The following is a 24002-nucleotide window of genomic DNA, read 5'->3' on the forward strand; positions in this document are numbered from 1 at the left end:
TTAATTATTGCGAATTGCAACAGATGTTTTGTGGTTGGATTTCATGATGAACAAATTTCATTTCCCATATGTTATGATGCAGTAGTTGCGCTTGCGAATGCCATAAATTCACATCAGTTCGATGATATACTATAAATATTTGTTAAGTTATATAAAAATGTTTTTAATCATATTCACTGTATTCGTCTTCATCCATTTCATATTCTTCATCATCATCATTCATATCTTGATTTGCCTCCGAGTTTGCAAATTGCTTGATGAATGTTCGATAAGACCATTCTTCAAGCGGTTCTTCCACTTGTTCTGGCGTTAGCAGGAGATCATAAATGATTGAAAATTTGTTGTTTTGTCCATTTTGTTGGAAATCATCATTTCCATCATCAAACTCTGGTAATTGATTTACTTGTATTGATGGTGCAATAGCGATGTCATCTGTAATTTCAGGTTCATTTTTTGCTTCTTCTTGACCGACCGGAACTGTTGCAATATCTAAGTCAAAATCATCTGTATCATCAGAAGAACTTTCTACAATAAGATTTTTTCTAGAAAGTGTTGTACTTTGTCTTGTAGCATTTAAAACAGATTGTCTTGGTGGAACAATTGTTGATGCCTTTTTTGGTTGTGCAGGAATTTTCTTTTCTTCAACTTCACTAGATTCATGTTGTTCATTTGTAGTCCTTGTATTTTTCTGTATTGCTGTTAAGTTCAAGCGAAAATTTGGAGGTAAACCTTTACTAGTCATAATCAATAAATAACGTATACTTTAAAACATAAAGCACTTTTACTTAACGGTTATTTTTGCCGTTCAAAACTGACACAATCATGATTCAAGCTTTTGGTGGTTGCAATCAGGATCCAGACGCATGGGATGTTTCTGGTAATTTACTTGCGTATGGTTCCGGCCCTTCACTTCTAATTCAAAACTTAGAAACTTATGACACAGTTTGTTATGCTCCATTAAAATATGGTATTATCACATGCGTTAGATTCACACTTTCAGGATCACTTCTCATTGGTACGTGTGAAGGAAATTTGGTTCTTTATGATCCAATCAAAAAAGACATTATTTTTTCACTCGATTTTCCATCCTCAATTACTCATTGTGCAATACACCAAAACAATGCTTTAATATCCACGGCTCTCGATGGAGTAAGACTCCTCGAATTAAATGAAACCGAAATCAAAATTATCGAAATACTTTTCCCTGAATTACGATGCGTTTCTCTTAATCTATACTATTTCTTAGGCACATTAATCATTGGCTTAGGTGCGCCAGACGGATCAATAATGTTATACGTTCCATTAACAAAAAGCTCAGTTACATTAGAAGGACTTGCATGGACAACTTGCATAAAGTTTTGCCCTGAAAGTGAGCATTCTATTCTTTGTGCTGCTTCAAGTCAAGAACATCTTATCCGCATTTGGCGAATAAGTGAAACAAGTGCATCCGAAATTTCCAAGCTTGATGTCTCTATTGCATCCAATGCCACACTTGTTTCCGATGCCAAATCGTTCCATGTTGAACTTTTTGCAAATCTTTTGAATCATAATGATTGGGTCAATTGTGTCGATTTCTATGGTAGCAAGCATATTAGTTCTGCATCATATGATGGTCAAGTTTTATTATGGACTGCTTCAGAAGGTGGCGATTATGATATTTCTAATCGATTGGGTACGACGGCGGTTGAAGACGATCAAAGCGGTTTTATCGGCTGTAAACTTCTATCGGAATGTGATGTGATAGCGGTTTCAAGGAACGGCGGTTTTTCAAGGTGGGTCAACGGTGAATCTGTTCGCTGTTTCGCTGGTCACTTCGATTCTGTAACTGCTGCAGCATGGACAACTATTGGGTGTTTCATCACAACTGGTTTGGATAATGTAGCTAGGGTATATGCTATAAATGGAAATAATTACCAAGAAATAGCAAGACCATTGATTCATGGACATGCAATATATGATGTCGTTGAACTCCAAGATGACCTATATGCATTTGCTGCTGATGAGAAAAATGTTCGTGTTTTAATGCCTTCACAATGTTTTGCTCATATTCATCCCGGAGTTCTCTCAAACAAGAAACTTCCATTTGCATCAATGGTTCGTCCATTATCATTAGATAATGCGACAATTGAAAATCCATCTGATGTTGAAACAAACTTTCCACCACTTACACCATCTGATTTTATGAAAGATCGAATTCCTCATTCACATGAGATGTGGCTTACACGTTGGCCCGAGTATAAATCGATTTTTGCACATGAAAGAGAGTTACGTCAAATGACAGTTGCATCAGACTGGTTTGCAACCGGCGACGATAGGGGCGGTTTTATTGTATGGGACAAGAAATCACTTGAGAAGCGTGAGAATTATGAAAGAGAACCATCCAAATCATTAACAGCAGCAATTGATGCATCGCCTGATTCAACGATGTTATTACTTGTTCTGAGGAACGGGAAAGTGAAGTTGATCGACCCGGTGAATTCACAACCGCTGAAGGTATTCAATTGCGACAAGAACTGTTACGCAGGATGCTGGGCAACGAATTCACAATATTTTGCGATTGGTGGTGAGAATGGACTTTATGTATATGAACGAGATGGTACATTGTCTGGACATATGAAAGATAAATTTGTTACCGCAATACAATATATTAGTGAATATGATATGATTGTAGGCCTAAATGATGGCGAAGTAGAACAAATTAAATATGACCCATCAAATGAAAAGTTTGTTGTTGTGAGGAATTATCAACAACATTCTTGGAAAGTTAACGATATAAGAGTCAACTTTAATGAAAAGAAATTCCTCACTTGTGGAGATGACCACGTTGTACTACTCCAAAAATTGATTTAATAAAGATAAAAATTTTTTAAAAAATTTGAATTTCATGAAAAGACGTTTAGAACAGAAAATGGAAAGAAAAAAGAAAGCCCAATTATCAAAAGAAAAATACGAAAAGTTAAAGTTTATCACGCAAAAAAAGGAAGAATTCCAAAGTAAAATAAATGCTCTGAAGAAAGGTTGGATAGATCAAATGCAAAATTGTGTTCAACAAAAAGAATTAATTGATTCTCGTTATGATATGATTTCTTCAAAGCTTGAAGAAATCGCTTATTCTTTACAGTCAAAAATATATGAAATAAAAGAAAAAAATCAAGAATTAAATGATTCAATTTTATCTTTAAAATCACAAAAACAAAAAATACAAGCAAAAAGAGAATCAAATCAACTCGAAACATCAGCAGAAGTTGATCTTGAACTCAAGCTTCAACAAAAAGCTGCAGATCTTCATCATCAAATTAACGAAAATAAAAGAAAAACAGAAGCAATCATAGAAAAGAAGATATCATTAAAGAAATCATATGTTCGCCTTATTGCTCAATATAAGAAACTAATGGAAGAGATTGAAGCATCACAAAATCGACAAGCAGCATTTCGTAAGAAAAAAGCATTAGAAATGAAAAAGAAACATATTGAAAAAGAACAAAAACAAGTTGAAAATTCAGATGAACAAATGAATCAATATCTTTCTCTCTTAGCTGCAGCAGGACAAATCAATTTTGCCAACAAATCCAAACTCATTACAACCGTTTATCAGCCACCTCAATCTCCAAAGACAGAATCAAGGTTTGTAGTTGATTCTCCACAATATAATGAATGTATTTGGTTAGAAAATAACATTAAAACATTACTTTCGACAGGAAATTATACAGAAGATGATCCAGTTATACGACAACTTCAAGAAAAGTTAATTCCGAAACATCAAAATGCGTAAAGTATTGAATATTGAATACAGTATTCAATGTCATTTTTGAATTGTGTGAAGCATTTTTTTTTTGAAATGATTGAGATTGCAACTGACTCATTTGAAGAAACATTAATTTCTCACGACCCTTCAGTCATCCCAATGGATGCACAAGTTGCATCCCCAGATCCACCCAATTTTAATAATCATGATGTTCCATATAAAGATCTTTACACACAAAATTCTAATGATTTCCAACAATTAGAAAACCTACAAAGGCACATTGATGAACGAGTGCTCTTATTCCACTGTTTAACTCGTTACGTATCATTGGTAATCTCGTCGATTTGTTGAATTTGATCGAGGGCGAAACGAAGCCGATGAATCGTAATGTGTCTTTGATGGCTTCTGTGACATCGATATTCAAAGCGTATCTAAACCAAAACAGGGATTTGTTCGTGACAAGCGAATTCGACCCTGTGAACGTAGTTAACCATAGAACATTTCCTTCTGTTTGGTCCGTTTTGGAGTTCTTGTTATGTACGCCGAAGCTGGTGCAACTTTCGGATACTTTTACCGTGACTCATCCTGTCGAAACTTTCGGTGGTGGAGTAATAATAGCAGCGCATTCTTCATCCTCTCGGGCGAGTCTGGGCTCTACTCATACGACTCAATCGTGATGAGGGTCCTGAGGTTTATCGGGGGTGGACCCGACAGTGAGCTTGCCAAAGAAAATTTCTAAGTTCATCGGATACGCTTCAATCGTGAACCAGGCAAGAGCGTATGCTGAAATCAACGTACGTTGATCCTAAGTAAATAAAACAAATTTACGCTTCTAATTTTGAATTCTTTTCGATTGAATTAAGTAAATGAGAAAACTTGAATTGGTATCTGAAAGAAGTCTGTCCAATTATTATCAGATTAAATGCATTGGTCAAGCATAGTAAAAAGTTTTGGTTGAAATTAAAATCAAAGGACTAGCAGAAAAAAATACAATAAATAAATTCATTTGGGTAATTTATTGATTTATATCAATGTGTGATTTGTATTGTTGTTCATCTTGAATTCTATGGTTTACATTTGATTAGCGGTTTGAAAAATCAGATTGAAAAAAATGAATTTGTTCTTTTATTAGCATTGACATCCTGTATTACCTGATGACGCATTATCAAGACGCTTTCCTTCATCTTTTGACTTTATGTCGGCATTAGCCAAGCTCTTTCTATAAACAGTTGCAGCTGTCCTTTGGAATGCTTCTTGGATGTTATCACCTCCAAGCGCAGATGTTTCAAGGTAATTTAATTGATGTAACTGTGCAAAGCTTTCTGCTTCTGTTGTTGTTATTGCACGTTGATCTTTCAAATCTGATTTATTGCCGATTAAAGTGACAACGGCATTTGGATCGCAAAGGGAATGGATGTCGTTAAGCCAGCCTGTTAAATCTTCAAATGACTTTCGATCTGTAAGGTCAAATACCAAAATTACGCCTATTGCAGAACGAAAATAAGCTTTTGCAATTGACCTAAAGCGCTCTTGTCCTGCAGTGTCCCAAATCTGTAGCTTAACTGAATTACCGTCAACATCAACAGATGTTGCTAAAAACTCAACACCAATAGTTGATTGAGATTCACCAGTGAACACATCGTCAACTAGGCGTTTTAATATTGCTGTTTTTCCGACACCACTTGATCCAATTACGATGAATTTAAAGCTGTTTGACATCGAGCAAAGTTGTTGGCGGTTATCCTCTCAATTTAAAAAAGCTAATAAAAAAGGTTTTTAACGGTCACTATTGTAAACGGTCTTCATTTGACAACAGGCGGCATTTCTGATTATAATCAGACTCAGCCATTAATTGAAGTTAAATGAATTCTGATTTTGGTTCTACAAGGATTCTGTTAGGAGACTCTGTGAATGTAAAGGTACTTTTTATTTTGGTTCCAATCGTATTGCAATACCGAAATCGCAAAATATGAAAAGAATATTTCCGATATTTTTTAATGACATTTTAACCTATATATCGACGTGTTCGCGAGTAATTTAAGTACTAAAACTTTTACCATTTAAATCCTGAAATTGTTCATTTTAAAACTGAATATTTGACAACAAATGTTGGTTTTAATATATTTATAATGTGCATCGCATTGCTTATATATGGAATATTATTAATAATACATAACGTTTTCGGTGAAAAATTGTACAACATAAATTGAATACACATCGTCATTTTATGACAACGATTGGAAAAATCGGCCGATTTTCCAACATGTAACGTTTAATCATTCAGAACATTAAATCCTAAGATAAAGTTGAATTTTAGAACCAATTACCAATGCTTAACTTGAATTCACCACCAATATAAAAAGAATTTCATTTTATATGGAATTTTGTGATGTGAAACAACAACAAAAATAATCGAATTGTTTATTTTGCGGAGCTTTTGAATTAATTAACCGTCATCACTGAACCGACCTTTGAAAACCGTCTTAAGTTGGTTAAATAACCATTAATCAAAATAATAATATCTTTTGTTATTAATAATTAATCTATAAATTAATTATTTATTTATTTATAATAACGTATCTTTCGAATTTATTACGATATTATATAATGGAATAATTAGAATTTATTCCAATAAAATTATTTTTGACGTTGTTCCGCCAAGTGGCAGACTGCTCTCAAATTGAATCGAATAGAATATTCAAATAATCAAAATTTATCGAACTTTCTTCCGATGAACGCAAGCAAAATCAACACCCTCATCAAAAATATTATTACCAATGGTACTGTTAATATATCTACAACTGATGTAGCTGATCTTTGTAAAAAAGCATCTGAAGTTCTATTGAAAGAAAATTCATTACTGGAACTTCAGGCCCCAATTAACGTTTGTGGTGATATACATGGTGAGCTAAATGATTTGATTGCTCTTTTACAAATTGGTGGATTCGGACTTGACACAAAATACTTATTCTTAGGAGATTATGTTGATCGTGGAGAAAACAGTTATGAAGTATTCTGCCTTCTTATTGCTCTTAAAATTCAATTTCCAAATAATATCTTTCTACTCAGAGGAAATCATGAATGTGAAGAAATGTCAGAAAACTTTGAGTTTGCGGTGGAAGTTGGGAGAAAAGCTTCGCCAACTGTTCTTCCATATTTTTATGAAGTTTTTGATTCATTACCAATTGCCGCCATCATATCAGATCGCATTTTCTGTGTTCATGCAGGTATTTCACCAGAACTGACATCCATAGAACAGATAAGATCAATCGCGCGGCCAGTTTGCATACAAAAATCCAGTCTTTTGGCCGATCTTGTTTGGTCAGATCCATCATCAGAAGTTGTAGAATGGGAAACAAGCCCACGTGGGACATCATACTTGTGGGGGATCGAACCAGCAAAGAGGTTCCTTCAAGAAAACCAACTTTGTATGATATTGCGCGGTCATCAAGTCGCCGCAACAGGAGTCGATTTCCCATTTGGATCAGATCTCACTGTTGTTACAGTGTTCACGTCTTCTTCTCCGCTAAGCCAAAACGTTGCCGCATTCCTTAGCGTAAACGAAGACGACACAATGGAATGCGTGCAGCTTCCGCAGTTTCATTTCCAAATGTCATATCTAAACGACGAAGAAGAAAACGGAATTTTTAACAGCAAAAACTGCCAAATTGCGCAGTGCTGATGGAATTTCATAATATTTATTATGTAAATGTTTTAGTTTTTAATGATTTGTTTTTCGAGAAAATTCTAATGATATGTGCAAATATTTATCAGTTCTTTAACTTTTTGTAATTTTCTTTCATATCTTTTTATATTTTTAATTTGGAGACAATATTTCAATCATACATAAATCTATTTATATGAAATGTTTGAACTTTTCACATTAGCAATATCAAGCTCAAATGAAGGTAAGTGCTAAATATATTAATATTGTATCACATCGAAAGAATCATTTGGATACAGCATAAAAACATTTTTCTTCATTTAAATCGCATTAACAAATTATATATTTTGAAAAACAATTATCAAACTTATCCACATGTTCGGTTTATTATATAAAAATTAACTTATTTTAGTGCCTCCTCAGCGTTAATTATCACCAATCGAATGAAGTTTCCCAAGAAACACTTCGGTATCAGAATGTCATTATAAAACAGTCCGAATTCCAACTTTTCGTCCTTTTCCATGTGCACTCTTACGAATCCATTGTTCACCATTTGGAGTACGATGTGCAACTTAATGTTAAAGTCTTTAAACTCTTTGATATCTATTTCGTATGGGTTTTCATTCCATAGTATCAGCACTGGCCACGCCCTAATGTAGTCCCATCTTTTCATTCTACTGTTTATGCAATCGGGCTTTAAGAACGGCGCGACTTGGAAGTATATTGTGCTGACGTCATCTTCCCAACAAATCGACTTATCACCGGATAACATTCCCTTAAGTACTCCGATGAATGAGAACTTGTTCGAGATGTCAATGATTTTCCCAATGCTCTTTAAGAAGTTATAAAAATGTTTTGTGATGTCTTCGATGTTATTTGATAAGATTTCCGACTTGTTGCGCTTGTTAAACCCGGAATAGACAATGCTGGCCTTATAGATGGGATAGCCATTGATCTTGACTTGGTTGATAGGATTAGTGCCGTCGTTTTGTAATGCAAAATACTTGAGTTTGTCCTTTAACGCTTTGACAAATAATGACGACGATGGAATCTTTGCTAAAAACTTTTTGATTTCATATTCTTTGTTAGTGTTATCATTATTATTGTTATTGCTAATACTATTTAAAATATTAGCACTAAATGTATTACGATTAACATTGTTGTTATTATTGTTGTTATTGCTAATACTATTTAAATTATTAGCATTAAATGTATTACGATTAATATTATTATTGTTATTGCTAATACTATTTAAATTATTAGCATTAAATGTATTACGATTAATATTATTATTGTTATTGCTAATACTATTTAAATTATTAGCACTAAATGTATTACGATTAACATTATTGTTGTTGTTACTGATACTATTTAAATTATTAGCACTAAAACTATTTCTTTGATTAATGTTATCAAAAACATCATCATTATTAACATTATTTAAGTCATTTGTACTAAAACTATTAAGATGATTAATATTATTTTCATGAGTTTGTTCAGAATCAGAAATTTCGATTTGATATGTTGCGGAGACTGTAGTGAATGCGATGGAATTAGGTGTTAATCCAGAGCTAATTAAATATTTCTGTTTATGCATGAAATAAGGCTGTTGTAATTCAACCTTTTGCAAATTAATTGATTTATAATAATGGCCTAAGAAGAAATCAAATCCATTCGTAAAACATTCGTTATATTTATCAGATGTTAAAACAGTATCATAAAAAGCAGATAATAACGAGAAATAATAATTAAAATTTTTGTTATCATTCTTTGACATTAACATTAAATCAATTGAATATTTTGTAGCTAAATCATTTTGAATTACTTTCGAAAAAAACAATTGATTAATGTTTTGTTCAATTAATCGTAAAATTTTTTCATTTTTTTGTTGAATCGTATGATAAAATTGTGGTAATAAATTTAATAATGATAAATATGAACGTGGAAATATAACTTTAGATTCGATATAACCTTTAAACAAATCAATTAATTCACTATTATTATCAGATGATAATAAATCATAAAGAATTAATAAGAAAATTGTTTTATGTATTTTATCATCATCTTTTTTAGATGATAAATATTTTAATGCTTGAAATGTATTATTACGAATTAAATTATTCTCTAAAAAGTTTTGTAAAACTAATCGATTTGATTCATTATCAATCGAATCAATTAAATATTTTGGATAATTCTTAAAGTTAATATTCTTTACTACAAAATATTCAACGCATAAATATGAATGAATTAATGGTACCATACTTGTATTAACTTGATTTAATAAAATAGATATAAATGGTATTAACCCAAGTGAATAAGGACATCCAATTAATATTGTTTCAATTCCTGAGTTTATGATTTCTAAATGTAATTCTTTATTATTCGAAAAACAATAATTTTGTAACACTTTAAACCAATTAATAGCTAATGATTTGTTCATATATCCTTTTATCCGTGCTAATTTAACTATTTTAGAACATTTCGGAAAGATAAATGTCGAATCACATCTTTTCTTAAATAATGAGTTTAAAACAATTGGTAAAATTCCACCAAATAAAAACTTTGGATCTAAATTAAAATTTGTAGAAGTCATTACATCATAAAATGCATCCGCTATTGATGATGACATTGTATAATGAATGTTCTTATCACAACTATTAATTAATTGATATATAAAATTCTCCGCTTTATCATACGGTAAATCAATACCATTAACATGATAAAAAAAATAGCCTAAAGTAATCTGTAACTTATATTTATACTTCTCATATATTAACATCACCGGATTCTTCGTAAATGTTTCTGATTCTTTCGTTGGTATTCGTAATAAACTTGGCGCTAATGCATAAGCAATTTGTAATCCTAAAATTTGATTGAACTTAATGAATGAATCTGAATTCTCTTTACTTAATACACTTTGTGAGATTTTATACATATTTGAACAAAATGATTTAAATTCATCAACTTTAATCTCGCGCTTATCAAATGAAATAGCAAAATATAATGATAACAATAAAAATGATAATTCTTTGGTTTGACTTTCCATTGTTGATGTAAAAAAACTTATTAATAAACTATCATCGCCTTCATATTTTAAGATTTCACATATTAAGACTCGTATCCGTAATAAATGGCCATATGTTATAGATAAGTTATATATAGTATCTTCTTTATTCGTCGGCTTTTTTAAGAGTTCAATTAACCAATTTAAAATAATTAATGCTGGCTCAATTATAGCAATTAATAATTGGGATCGATTAGATGTTTGGATTTTACGAATGGATTCTAGGTCTTGAGATACTGATGAAAATGGTATTGCTTGAAAATATGATAAAAATTCTGGTTGCATTTGATTGATGTTGACAGTTTTGTATAAACTCGTCAATTTGTCGCGTATCATTTTAACTGAAAAATATTTCCCTCCTTGTTCAAAGCCATCACAACTAAATTTACATGGTGAAAAATATTTATAGAATGAAACAACTTTCTTGTATTCAAATGGCATGTTAGAAGCAGCCATTAAAATTTCAAGGGCAAATGGAAAAATAAAAATTCCTTCATTACATGTAATAAAACTAAGAGAATTTTGACGAAACTTTTTAAGTGTGAATAATAATGAATGAAATGTAATGGAAACAAATTCAGGTGGAAATTTTTTGGGCTTAATTTTGATTTTGGGAGAAATATATAAAACAATTAGTTTCCACCAAAAAAATAAAATCTCCTTTTTCTCATCATCTAATTTATTAGCAGCTGAGCATTTGGTTGCTTCATCTGCAATTAGTCGAGTCTGATTAATTAAAAATTTTAACTGTAAATCATTTTTTGGTGCATCAAAAAATGAATCCCATTGAATAGCGTACACAGGAATGACTTTAAATTTCCTTAGGATAATTTTGATAATTCCTAAAAATGTGTCAGATCTAACATCCATATCAATACTTGGATCAATAATCTGTGACAAAATTTCAAAAACATGCTGAAAGAATCCAGGTGGCTTTTCATATTGATCTATGGAAAGTTCAATTGCTGAGCTGAGTTTTGAATTTAAATTCTTTTTTCGAGATTTTGTTGGCTTCTTACGAAACTTGAGAACACAATCACTAAGTTCTTTCAGAATCTTGGTTACCTCTTCAATTTGTGATTTTTCATGTTCACCGTGTTTGTTTTGCATTTTGTTGGAACGTTCGAAACCACAGCAATTCGATAGAAATATTATTTCGTGTAAACTATTGAAACACAAAAACTTGGTGTGTTATTTATAGAAAAGGTTAAAAAGTGTCTTTTGTAAAGCGTTTGGGAAAAAATGAGCAGTTTTGATCGGATTCGATTAAAAAATATTCAAAAAGTGGGGAAATGTGTAATCTGATTCCCAAAAATGACTGTTAATGGCACAGTAGAAAGGAAATTAAGGATCCTTCTTGTAATAAAAATGAAGTAATTGTAATCTTATTCTTTTACGGCCGAATTTCTATTATTTTTTTTATCTTTGCCATAAATAATCTGACTATTAATTGATTTTTGAGATATTTATGTTTTAAAGCATTTGACATCACAAGTCGCTGAAATCCGTTAAATTCACAAGTCTTCCACTTTTTCTATGAAAAACGATAGGTGAAGAAAATCATTCTCATTAGTTGATTTTTTTTGTTAACTTATTAATTACAGAGTTCTATTTTCTTCCTCTTTTTTATTCTTGTTTCTTTTTTTTTGATTTTTCTTATTTCTTTATTGATGGAACAATATATCTGATTCATGTATTGAATAAGAAATGGATCTTATACATGAAACATATTAAAATTGATGTGATGTAAACTATGATAAAAATAAAAGTTAAAATTTTATAATTTTTTTTGATTAAATTATTCTAAATTATGTGTAAACAGATGCTTAAATATGTTATTGTTTTTTCATTTATGATTTTGATGAAATTATGAAACTTTAATAACCTCATTTTTAAATTTCAAATTTAATACTTATGGTTAAATTTATTATCTATTTATACATATAAATTCAAAAACGCATTAAATGAAATTAATTAATATGTCGATGAATCGAATAACTCATATCTGAGTTTGTCTTCATTTTCGAAAATGACACTTTTACTATTTCAATGAAAATTTATTTGAATGAAATTACCAACCAAATATACATTCAAAAACAATCTGTGAGAACATGTGTGTTGTATAATTTATATTAAAAGTGGCCTGGAGCAAAATCTATGATGGATTTATGTCCATTAATATATCAATAATAATAATTATCAATATTCATTTTTTATAATATTATCTTTAGTTTTTGCAGATATCCATTGCATTGATTGGAATAAGTTACATGAATATTTACATTTGGCGAAATGTCACAATTAATTGTGATAACACATTACATTTTTGTAATCCCCATAATGAATCAACGTTTCCTATTGATATTTTATCTAAGAAATTATGTAAATGTAATGACTTCAAAGTGTACATAATAAATCAGTGTTATTTTCATTATCAAATAATACTCATACACGACTCATATATAAATTGCTATAAAAATTTATTAACCATTAACATAATTTAATTAAAAAATATTTTTTACTAATACGCAGATCTTTGTGTAATTAATCATTAACAAAAACACAAATATCAATCCAATATTGACAAATAATTCAAATTCTTGTCTTTGATTGCCATTTCTATGTCGTTGAAAGCCGTTTCTCTCTTCTTCAATTGCGATGCGTAAGCATTAGCCAAATCGCATTCATAGCTTCCATCATTATTTTGTGAGATAGATGCATAAATAAAGAAGCACAAAGAAGCAACAGTTAAAGAAAGATCACCTATAGGTACAACTGTTCTTTCTTTTTGGATTGGAAGGATACAATTGTTTTTGATGGCATACGCCGATAGACCGTATGTTAATTCATTTCCATTGAATGTTGAGCCTAACGGTTCCACGGTTATGACAAGTGAACACGGGAGTGAATGGATGTAATTCGGGTTCAAGAACTTGTTCGATTCATTAAACAAGATCAAGACACTCGTCTCTAATAGCTTTGGCTTGAACACAAATTGACAATTGCCCATTTCAAATTTGCCTCCAAGATGTGAAAGAAAAGCATGGAAAAGTTCTGTTTCTTCAACATTCAACGATAAGTCTGTTGATTGGGAATTTAGTGAAAGAACAGAAACTACAAAGTTATGGCCTTTGAAGGCATCGTTCGAAAAGAAATATTTTTCAACCAAATCTTGTTCAACAAGTTTTGGAGAAGAAGAATCAGATGTCCCACTAAAGCCAAAGGCAAGCATGAAAAGAATGGATTTGTTTTCTCCGAAAAATTCCTGATTAGGTCTATGATATTCTTCAAATGGTTTATATATTTTATCAAGGCAAAGTTCAGCATATGACATGTATTTCCTTTTTTCAGGTTCAGGCTCTGGGTTATTTTGTTCTTGGACTTCTTCTTCTATTTCGAAATAAGTTATACCAAATAAACCATGAATCACCAAACCAATTTTTGAAGAGTTCTTATTTTCGCCGAATGAAAACAAATGATTTTTGTAATAATAATGATGAATAGACTCGAATTTTGCTAGTTCGTTTCTAGCGAATTCAGGGGAAACGTTAGGAATATAAATTGAGAGGGATACGATATCGAGTAAAGTTTTCAATTTCGTATCGGTCCTAAATCCTTCAATAAAATCGAAAAATATATGTAAAAGACTTCGATTAATTTCGAAAATGTTTGTAGTTTTCGATAATTCGAACATTGTAATTAAGAATGCTATAACAGAATATGATATATTACTATTTTTAGAGAAACGATTAATTATTATTTCGATAATGTTTTCTTCCACGATTTGCTTTCCTATGTCAGGAATGAAATAAGGCGAAATCGCCAAAGGATATAAGAAATAGGATAAAATTGTTTCGTTATTTAGTAATTTTGAATTATTTTTAAAATATTGTAAAAACAAACTTTTATCACCAATAATTAATAAGAAATATAAACATAAAATAGGAAATTTTTGTTCATTCGATGATACTTCATCATATTTGTTAATTAATTTCTTTACTATTTGCATTAGCTTTTCATCTTTGTCAACTTTAGCAATTTGATAAATATTACAAAAGGTATTTATATATAAATTTGTTTTATATCCCAAAAAATCGATTAACTCTATTTCTGATAAATTGCTTAATAATTTACACATGAAATGTTTAAAGGATTTTGGAAAAAGTGAACAATATTCTCCTGAGTGTGCTAATATAACAAATGTTTTTAATTTAATTTGACTACCCAATAAATAATTAATATAACGGACAAACAAATCATGCCACCGGAGACCGTTTGAGAAATAACCGTGTGTAAACAATTGAAATATGTTTGAGATGTGGACAAATAAATAGTCTGGAATCTGGAAATTAGAAAGGTCTTTAACAAACACGCCGTCGCCTAGAATGGATAGAATGAATTCCGCAGGAATCTTATTGATGAAGATTGTATTTGACTCATTCGCTTTGTCAGAAAAGGCCTTAAATGCATTATTAAAAAGAAGATCAAGTCTGAAATGGCCACTAGAATCTTGTTGAGTTTGTTTCTTTATGAAACATACTATTTTGTAAAGATCGTCACGACGAGAATCACTGAGAGTATTATCTGTGAATTTATAGAAAAGACGAATAAATAAGTCCATCCATGGATGAACATCGCCACGCCTAAGAGTAATTGTGTTGCCATAGCAATAGTATTTGAAGTCAGAAATAAGAGACATAGATAACGGAAGACTTAAATTTGCATCAACAAAGTTGATAAGAAAGATTTGACTAAGTTCTGTTAAATTATTACAATTGACTTCCGATTTTAGCCATTTGGTAAGTTCAACAAGGTATCCTGACGCCTTTAAAGCACAGATAAGACCACATTGGATCGTTTGTTGGTTTAATTTTTCCTTTTTTTCAAACATTTCCTTTATAAACTTAACTGTACTAGTAAAGTCTGAGTCGAATTTTTGTGCATGCATAAAAGCTTTTGGTAATTCATTAAAAAATAGTTGTAAATAATGATTAAACTTTTCATTATCCAGAGGAAAGTCACTAAACCACCTTTGAAAGATATTAATTGCTTTTGTTTGGCATTCTAATTCAAATGCATAAATCAATCCCTGGACACAGTAATCGATATCTTTTTCTCTTTTCAAACGAATTTTTAGATTTGCTTCTTCCAGTGAATCAATGATTGATTGGGTAATTGATTTAGCATATTCTTGTGGGAGTTCTTTGATGAAACAGTTATTTTCCTCATTCATCTTGTGACGGTTTTATAAACTGTTCAAATCCTTTCACGTTTCTCCATTAAATGAATTTTTGATTAAACTTCGACAATTTCGTGGAATTGGTGGATAATAACGATTTTCTTTTATCCCTTTTAATCACATCTGAATTAGAATTTATGTTTTTATGAATTATTAAACAAATGTGGAATTAATATAATTTTTATTATAGTGAATCGGGTATTGTTTCTAAATATAGAGTCAGTTGTGATATATGATTTAACATATCATTATCTTCTAATTTCTTGACCATAATTCATTATATATATTAGTTGTATAATTCCTATTTCATCCCAGGCATCCATAGACTGATTTTGTATAAGCTCTTATACTGTTTTCCATTGAGTATAATAAATTCCATTCAGTGTTTCTATGTCTTGTGGATTTTTTTTCGTCCTATAGCAAACGAAAACTTATGAAAAACACGGTATCTTTGAAATTGGTTCAATTGATCTAATGACAGTGATTTCGATATTTCAGGTTCTTTAGATGTCAAATTGACCAACACTTCTCCATTTTCATAATATTGATATTAATATCAATTCTTGTGCTTTCCTTTTCCATTTCGATAAAGTTGTCTTCGATTATTTTTTTTTCAGTTCTTAAAATAACGTTTTCATTTATTCCTAATTCTTCAGATGTTAACTTTTCTTTTATATTCTCTTCATGTAAATTTTAGCATGTTGCTATATAGTCACCTAATCTTCCACATATACTGCATAAATAATGTCTTCTCTGACTATATCTTCCTGACCTTCTTATTAAATTTGCTGATTATGTCCATTTTCTTCCGAAAAATAAATTTAGATTTATATCTTTAAGTTCATCAAATAATTTTAGTACTAGTCCTTTCACTCTATCATTTCTTTTAACGACTGAAGCAATTTTTTCAAATGCTCTTGTAAGTAAAGAGTAACTCAGATCATAATGAAATATTTCTTGAATTTCATGTTCTATAATTTTGTTTTAAAATAAATTGCCTTATTGTATTTGATACATAATTTAAATATAAATTTCAGGTATTACATTTTGTGATATTAATGAAATTTGGTTATCTAAACGATTAATAATTTCATGAACACAAGGATAACCATATTCAATCTTTGTAATACATTTGCAATACTTCTTATTAATCCATCTCAATAATACGATATTAGCTCTTTCATCCATTATTTGTTTCTTAGTTTTCTTAGCAATTTCGACTATATTTTTCAATTTATCTACTGCTATTGAACCTAGAATATTACCTTCATAAATATTATTGTCAATTTATGTAAGCATTCTCTCACTTCGCCAAGCAAATTCTGTAGCTATATGATCAGATATATTTATAACAGTCTCAATATTTCTTTTCCCATCTAATCTTTACCGTATTTTACCATTTAGACCCTCAATCGCATTAGTTGTTCTTTGTTATTCTAAATTTACAGACAATAAGGAACTAGGATCATAACAATCGATATCATTAATTAATGCTTGAATAGCTCTTTTATTTTTACATAAATGAAAATGTTGATATCTGTGAAGAATTATTTTCATCGATGAATAAGAAATTTATAATGAACATATCAAAATCATTATTCATCATCATGTCATCGATTTGTAATATATCTCTAGATATTATATTATTTTTTAACCTATTTGTCCTTGTGAGTGAATAATGACCAACATTTCGCTTGAACATATCTTGTATATCAGAGAGGGAAGTCTTTTGTAAGTTGATCGACATTTCCCAATTTTTAAGTAAAACAAAACCTAAAATTACTGGAGTATCAATCGTGTTATCCCATTCATCTGAACTTATAAGATTCTATCAAATTTGATGAACTTTTTGAGAATTTTGAAGAAGTATGTAATAATTTTTGAGATTTTTGATAGTTTTTAAAATTTGATAATTGAAATTTTTTTCAATCTTCTCATATTGGCACTTTTAATTGAAATAAAATTATGTCGAATACAAAAGCGACGCCACTTCGTTTCAATTACTATTCCTCAAATTTCTTTGAAGAATATTTTAAATAGAAAAAAATTAATAATTCAAACAATTTATTATTAACAAAAAAAGATAATCAGTGTACTACGTCAGATGACTTTATCACATAATAATCCAATTTTCCATTTGGAGCATTAAATTGTCGGATTCTTTCTATTTTATATTGTGTGTTCATCATAGATTTCATCACAAACATATCGACCACGACTTCGCCGTAGTCGACTTCTTTTAGAATTGTACTTGACACCACTAAAGTACTTGAATACAGTGATAAGTAATCTTTATTTTCTTGATTAGACACTTCTAATAAACATTGCGAACCATTTAATATTGACATTTTACAATCATCTGCATATAATTTCATTAAAATCGCAGCTAAAGACAATGGCTCTTTAATATATTGTCTTTTGTTTTCGATGTTTGAGTACGAATTAAATAACAAATAAAAACTAAAACGTTGTAATTTTTTATACATTAACGTTGTATAAGATTCGGAATTAATATTAATTTGGTCGATAATTTCATTTAATTTTTCAACTGATAATCCAGGTTTAAATATTATATCAATTACAATGAAATGACTTATTAAAAGTATTTTATCTTGATTTTGAATATCATCATACCATGAAGGAAATAATAATAATTTCTCTAATTGAATAATTTCATTTTCTAATTTTTGTTCTTTTAATTTCATTTTAGTTAATTCAGTTATATCATATAATAATATACATTTTCCATTAAATTTAATTCTTGTACCAAATTCATCATTAACAAATTTATTGTTTTTGATTAGAACATAATCTAAAAAATGTTTTTTTCCATCATTAGTAATAATTTCTTTCGGTAATTCATTTAATTTATTATAATTCGTTATTTGTGTTATATTAATTGCAAATTTGTTCATATATTTAATATTTCCATTTTTATTTATGAAAATAATACCATAAGGTAAATCTTCAATTAATTCATCAGTTAAAATACTTTTAATTTTAGCTTTACCATTATAAAATTCACTAAATGAATCATAAAAAGGTGATTCATCAGGTAAAAATGCGCAAATTCGTATAAACAATTTTATGAATTTTAATGCAGATTTATATGAAGAAATTGTTCTAATAAAATATGCAATTTGAATAAATGAATATATTAATATAATATATACTAAGATAAATATATGTTTCGATGATTGTTCTTTAAATATATTTAATATTTTATCAATAAATATAGTGCTAAAATCAAATGGTAAAAACGTCGCTTGGCTAAAAGTATTAATATATTGCTTTTCAGGATTAATTTTTTGTGCAAAGATAAATGCAATGTTATGTAATTGAAAAAATAATAATGATGAAAGTGAATAATTATATTGTATTAAGTTTAAATATCGTATAGGTACTATAGTTATATTATTATGCGTATTAGTTTCATTACATTGAACATCAATTTTTGGTGAATGAGGAATTGGATCAAAATCATATAATAAATCATAAAATGTATACATTATACATATTGAATTGCTATCGATTTCATTATAATCAACTATAAATGCTGATGCTAAAATTGGATAATAAGAAATTTGGATTGTAGACATAGCTAAGTTTAATTCTAATGTTTCATGAATAGTATTAATATATTGTGTTAATACAAGTTTATATGATATTATCATTACAATTTGTATTATTATATTAATAATAATAGTAATAAATGTTGTTAATGGTATTATTATGTATTGAGGTATTAATTTAGTTTTAATCGGTTGAAATAATTTATTCGAAAATTGAGAATATTTATTAACAAGTTTAGAAACTGAATTCTTTGGTATTCGAAATGGTAAATATGATAAACGTTTTAATTTCTTTGATATAATCATAAATAAAATTATTGTAACGAATATTAAAAATGAATAAACACAAGCTAAAGATATTAATGAATATAAATAAATACTATTATGTTGATTAAGTAAAGTATAATATTTATGATATAAAAGATTTGTTGAATTAATATAATTATTTAATATTTGTAAACTATATCTTTCTAATTTCTGATAATTAATAGTAATATTTAACATTAAATGATCTAAAACTTCTAATATATAATTATAATAATTATTTATCAAAGTTTTATCAATTAAATTATATTCATTAATAATATCCGGAAATTCCGTATTAAGAATTTGTTGACATTCAAATTTAACAACTTCGATTTCAGGAACTGAATAATTATTTGTAATATCATAATAATAATAATAATATAATAATAAATATAAAACTTCATACGTCGTTTGATATATTGGTTTCGAATATTGTAAAAATGGTTGAATCACTGCACTTGAATGAGAAAATCGAAATAAGAAATAAAAAAAGAATATAATAATAACAACTGCAAATACTAATGCAATCGAATGAATAAAATATGTAAATAATAATAAACATTTTCGTTGTTCTACAAATGACTTATTAATTGATTCACAAAACTCAATGTTTTTCTGATTAATATTTATTAATTTTTTTTGTATTAATTTCGGTTTTAAATTTTCTTGATCTTCATCATTATCAGATTGGATATTAGTTAATTGTAACTTAGTTAAATCGACAGTAATATTCTTCACAAATTCGATATATTTCATTGCAAAATTATCTTCAGAGAATTCATCGATTAAATAATTCTTAAAAAACTTTTCTAAATTTGATGAATTCTCTTCAATCTTTCGTGAATAATATAATACTTTATCTGATGATGATAATAAAATCGATTTCCAAAATTCATAATGTGAATTATAACATCTTTGTAATAACATATCTAACTGTTTTTGTTTAATTGATTTATCTTCAATGTTCTCTGATATTTCAGTGACTTTTTCGACAACAGAACCTAAAAGTAATAAATTAAATAAATTTAAATTATGTAAACGTAATAAACTTTCACTAATTTCGAAAAATGTTTGGAAATTATTTGAACCATGTTCTAAATAACGTAATAAAAATATACACATTTCAATGTCTTCCATATTATTTCTAAATATTGTTGATATTACTTCACAATTAGATATATTATTTGATATTAATGGATCATGATATAACAATATATAAATTATTTCATTTTTTGTTAAATGATTTAAATCTGTAATTTCAAATGTTTGTCCAATTTTTTCATATTTTTTCTTTCGAATATGAAATATTATAATTGAAATAATTATAAATATTATTATTATTCCGATAAATATATATTGAATAATTTCGATATATGATGAAAAAAGTTGTAAAAACGCACCGCCAAGAGAAAAAATTAATGTAAACTCAGATAATAATATCGACATTAATTGCATATAATATGAAAAATGATATGGTTGAAAAAATGTAATATAAAACATTTTAAGTGATGACAATATACGTATTAAATATATTAAAAAAAGTATATTTCGCTTTTCGGGATAAAATCGACAAAAAATAGATAAAAAAGCATTAAATAAAAGATGGCCAAACCATTTGATCATTAAAGATGGACTTCGTGTAGAATATGGAGTATGATTAATACCACATTTAATGATACCAATGTAAGAACAGAGAAGTAATGCTGGTAATGTGAATAAAATTAGAGTTGGAATGACAATATATTTGCCGTCTTGTGTCGATATTATTGAAGAAATGCATGAAAATAAATTTATAATGACTAATAGTAATATATCGACTGATAATGATGAAGTAAAAAAATTGGCAAATGATTTTAAGGGACCGGAAACAAATAAATTTTTCTTATGGAGATAAAATATAATGTAAACAATTAAACAGAGAATTAAAATAAAAATAGTAAAATGAAAAGGTGGACTCATGAAAATTATAGTTGGTATACTAGACTCAAAGCAACTATAATATATACAACTAAGTATTGTTTCAATAACTAGAGAACCAGGAAATATGTTGTAAAAGCATGAAACAATAAACGCAAGTGACATAATTGTGGGAAGTATGAATATCGCAAAAGATTCCTTTAATTGAAGTAAGGCATTATCAGCAACAAAATCTAGAATAAAATTTCCAAATAGTGTGCTGGCTTTGAGATTAATTCTTGGCTTATTATCTCTTTTTCCTGAAACTTGTTTCTGTGGGAGATAAAATTCTTGACTCATAGCAAGTTCAGAATACCTTGAATCTAGATGGTGGTTTAGTTCAATTTTATCTTGATGAATCAGTGGAAGTCAGGTAAAGATTATCGTGTTTTTAAAAATCAGTTATTTAACGGTCTATTAATCAATTCAGATAACTTTTTGTTTATTTTTATCAAATTTTTGTATAAAATTGGATTTTGGCCGATTATGAAAACTGCCAATAACTCCCGTATGAAAACTTCAACTCCCCGAATTTTTCCCTTCAAATTTGAATATGTGTTCCATATATAATAATTATTTCAAATTTGGAACTGCAGATTTGACCAAACGTGGCAATATAATAAAATTATTTTATGAACTCATAATTTATACATTATCCTCTACGATTTGAAGAATTTGTTGCTTTGAGATATTTTTATATTCGTACCTATATGATTGAACCAATGTTATCAAAATATGATGAATATAATTATTAGATTATTATTTTAAACTAACACAGGAACCTCCGTAGCTCAACGGTTAGAGCATAGGACTTTTAATCCTGGGGTTGCGGGTTCGAGTCCCGTCGAAGGTGATTTTTTTTCGTTTTTTAGTTTTTAAATTTTTTGGATGATAATTACTACCTAGATATGCAAATAAACATCACTTGGGTAATATTTATTTCAATTGATAAGAGTGAATATATCGAATTATCAAGAATAAATAAATTTTTACTTTACTTATTTTCAAAAAAACTCAAAATCATTTTACTAAAAAAAACCTTCGCATCGATAATTGAATTCATAACGTTCCTAGCTGCAACCAAATGGAAAATGCAGAATTACCCAAAATATGTAACAAAACGATTGATTTTGAAATTGTTGGATCTAGGTATAAAATAATTGAACAGATAGGGGCTGGATGTTTTGGACAAATCTACAAATGTGAACATCTTGTTAATCATGATTTATATGCTATTAAACTCGAAGAAAATACTTCTTTACACTCACAGTTAAAGAAAGAATGCAAAATTTATAGATCAATCAGCGGTTCACCTGGGATTCCCATTATTCATTGGGATGGTACCGAAGGAAATTACAGAGTACTTGTTATGGATCTTTTAGATAAATCTCTTGAAGACCTTTTACAGCTCTCTCCAAATAAGTGTTTTTCTCTTAAAACAGTTCTTATGATTGCAGATCAGATTCTTCTCATAATACAATATCTTCATGAAAAGAATTATATACACCGTGACATCAAACCAGAGAATATTATGATTGGTTCAAACAAGAACAATAATCAAATTTATTTAATAGACTTTGGTCTTGCAAAAAAATATCGAGATCCAAAAACTCATCAACACATTCCTTATCTTGAAAACAAAGAACTTACAGGAACAGCTCGATATGTTTCTGTTAACACACACTTACGTATTGAGCAAAGTCGTCGAGATGATCTTGAATCCATTGGATATGTTCTTATATATCTTCTTGTAGGACGTCTTCCATGGCAAGGCTTTCAAGCTACTACGACCAAAGAGAAACTTGAAAAAATAGCAGATGCGAAGATGTCAATATCATATGAAAAATTATGTGAAAGTATTCCTCATGAATTTGTCACATATTTCCAAACAGTCCGTTATCTTGAGTTCGATGAGCGACCTCCTTACGAAATGTTACGGAAGAATTTTCGCGATCTCTTCATTCGGATGAATTTCACTTACGATTACGTTTACGATTGGACGGTTATTCATCGTGCAGAAAGTTCTCAAAATGTTTTGGAAGTTCATGTGCCAGAAATAGGAAAAGATATCATGAAACTTCCAGCATTAGGCGTGAGAAGATCACTTGATGCAAATTCTAATAGAGGAATAATCCATCGTGTGCTTGTGAATAAATCTTTGTTGAAGAAAAGGGATCGAATGAGGATGTCTGTGCAATATCGGAAGAAAGCATTTGGCGACATTCTTAAGATGAAAAAGATATTTTAATGTATAAATTTTATTATTATTGTATTTTTAATAAATATATATTTACTTGTTGTTTTCTTAAATCTAAGACTTCATGAATTATTTAATAATTTTCATCTAAGTCATTCACTTCATTTAATTCCACAAGTATTATATGAGCTACTGTTGGAGTTGGATGAATAATCAAAAAGTATTAGAGAATCTTCAAAGTCGTACAGTATTAATGACC

General features: G+C 28.9%; 8 protein-coding genes across 8 annotated transcripts; 4 read left to right on the plus strand and 4 right to left on the minus strand.

The window, feature by feature from the left end:
* Window positions 1–163: 163 nt before the first annotated feature.
* GO595_004489 (uncharacterized protein) lies at window positions 164–742 on the minus strand (the record flags this gene model as incomplete). Its single annotated transcript, XM_067917626.1, has 1 exon — window positions 164–742. The coding sequence occupies one exon, from the start codon at window positions 740–742 to the stop codon at window positions 164–166; it is 579 nt and encodes a 192-aa protein (XP_067775071.1).
* An 80-nt stretch (window positions 743–822) lies between these two features.
* On the plus strand, window positions 823–2850 carry GO595_004490 (putative elongator complex protein 2; the record flags this gene model as incomplete). The annotated part of the gene is made up of 1 exon (XM_067917627.1): window positions 823–2850. The coding sequence occupies one exon, from the start codon at window positions 823–825 to the stop codon at window positions 2848–2850; it is 2028 nt and encodes a 675-aa protein (XP_067775072.1).
* A 58-nt stretch (window positions 2851–2908) lies between these two features.
* On the plus strand, window positions 2909–3772 carry GO595_004491 (erythrocyte binding protein; the record flags this gene model as incomplete). The annotated part of the gene is made up of 1 exon (XM_067917628.1): window positions 2909–3772. One exon carries the CDS (start codon window positions 2909–2911, stop codon window positions 3770–3772), a length of 864 nt encoding a protein of 287 aa, XP_067775073.1.
* Window positions 3773–4873: 1101 nt separating this feature from the next.
* GO595_004492 (small GTP-binding protein) lies at window positions 4874–5464 on the minus strand (the record flags this gene model as incomplete). The annotated part of the gene is made up of 1 exon (XM_067917629.1): window positions 4874–5464. The coding sequence occupies one exon, from the start codon at window positions 5462–5464 to the stop codon at window positions 4874–4876; it is 591 nt and encodes a 196-aa protein (XP_067775074.1).
* A 1012-nt stretch (window positions 5465–6476) lies between these two features.
* On the plus strand, window positions 6477–7427 carry GO595_004493 (Ser/Thr protein phosphatase; the record flags this gene model as incomplete). The annotated part of the gene is made up of 1 exon (XM_067917630.1): window positions 6477–7427. One exon carries the CDS (start codon window positions 6477–6479, stop codon window positions 7425–7427), a length of 951 nt encoding a protein of 316 aa, XP_067775075.1.
* A 385-nt stretch (window positions 7428–7812) lies between these two features.
* Window positions 7813–9006, minus strand: GO595_004494 (uncharacterized protein; the record flags this gene model as incomplete). Its single annotated transcript, XM_067917631.1, has 1 exon — window positions 7813–9006. The coding sequence occupies one exon, from the start codon at window positions 9004–9006 to the stop codon at window positions 7813–7815; it is 1194 nt and encodes a 397-aa protein (XP_067775076.1).
* A 4036-nt stretch (window positions 9007–13042) lies between these two features.
* GO595_004495 (uncharacterized protein) lies at window positions 13043–15421 on the minus strand (the record flags this gene model as incomplete). The annotated part of the gene is made up of 2 exons (XM_067917632.1): window positions 13043–13989; window positions 14761–15421. 2 exons carry the CDS (start codon window positions 15419–15421, stop codon window positions 13043–13045), a joined length of 1608 nt encoding a protein of 535 aa, XP_067775077.1.
* A 7209-nt stretch (window positions 15422–22630) lies between these two features.
* Window positions 22631–23794, plus strand: GO595_004496 (Casein kinase I isoform delta-like protein; the record flags this gene model as incomplete). Its single annotated transcript, XM_067917635.1, has 1 exon — window positions 22631–23794. The coding sequence occupies one exon, from the start codon at window positions 22631–22633 to the stop codon at window positions 23792–23794; it is 1164 nt and encodes a 387-aa protein (XP_067775078.1).
* Between the last annotated feature and the right edge of the window lie 208 nt (window positions 23795–24002).

Source organism: Histomonas meleagridis (assembly GCF_020186115.1).
Source record: "Histomonas meleagridis strain 2922-C6/04-10x chromosome Unknown contig_27, whole genome shotgun sequence".
Classification (NCBI taxonomy): Eukaryota; Parabasalia; order Tritrichomonadida; family Dientamoebidae; genus Histomonas; species Histomonas meleagridis.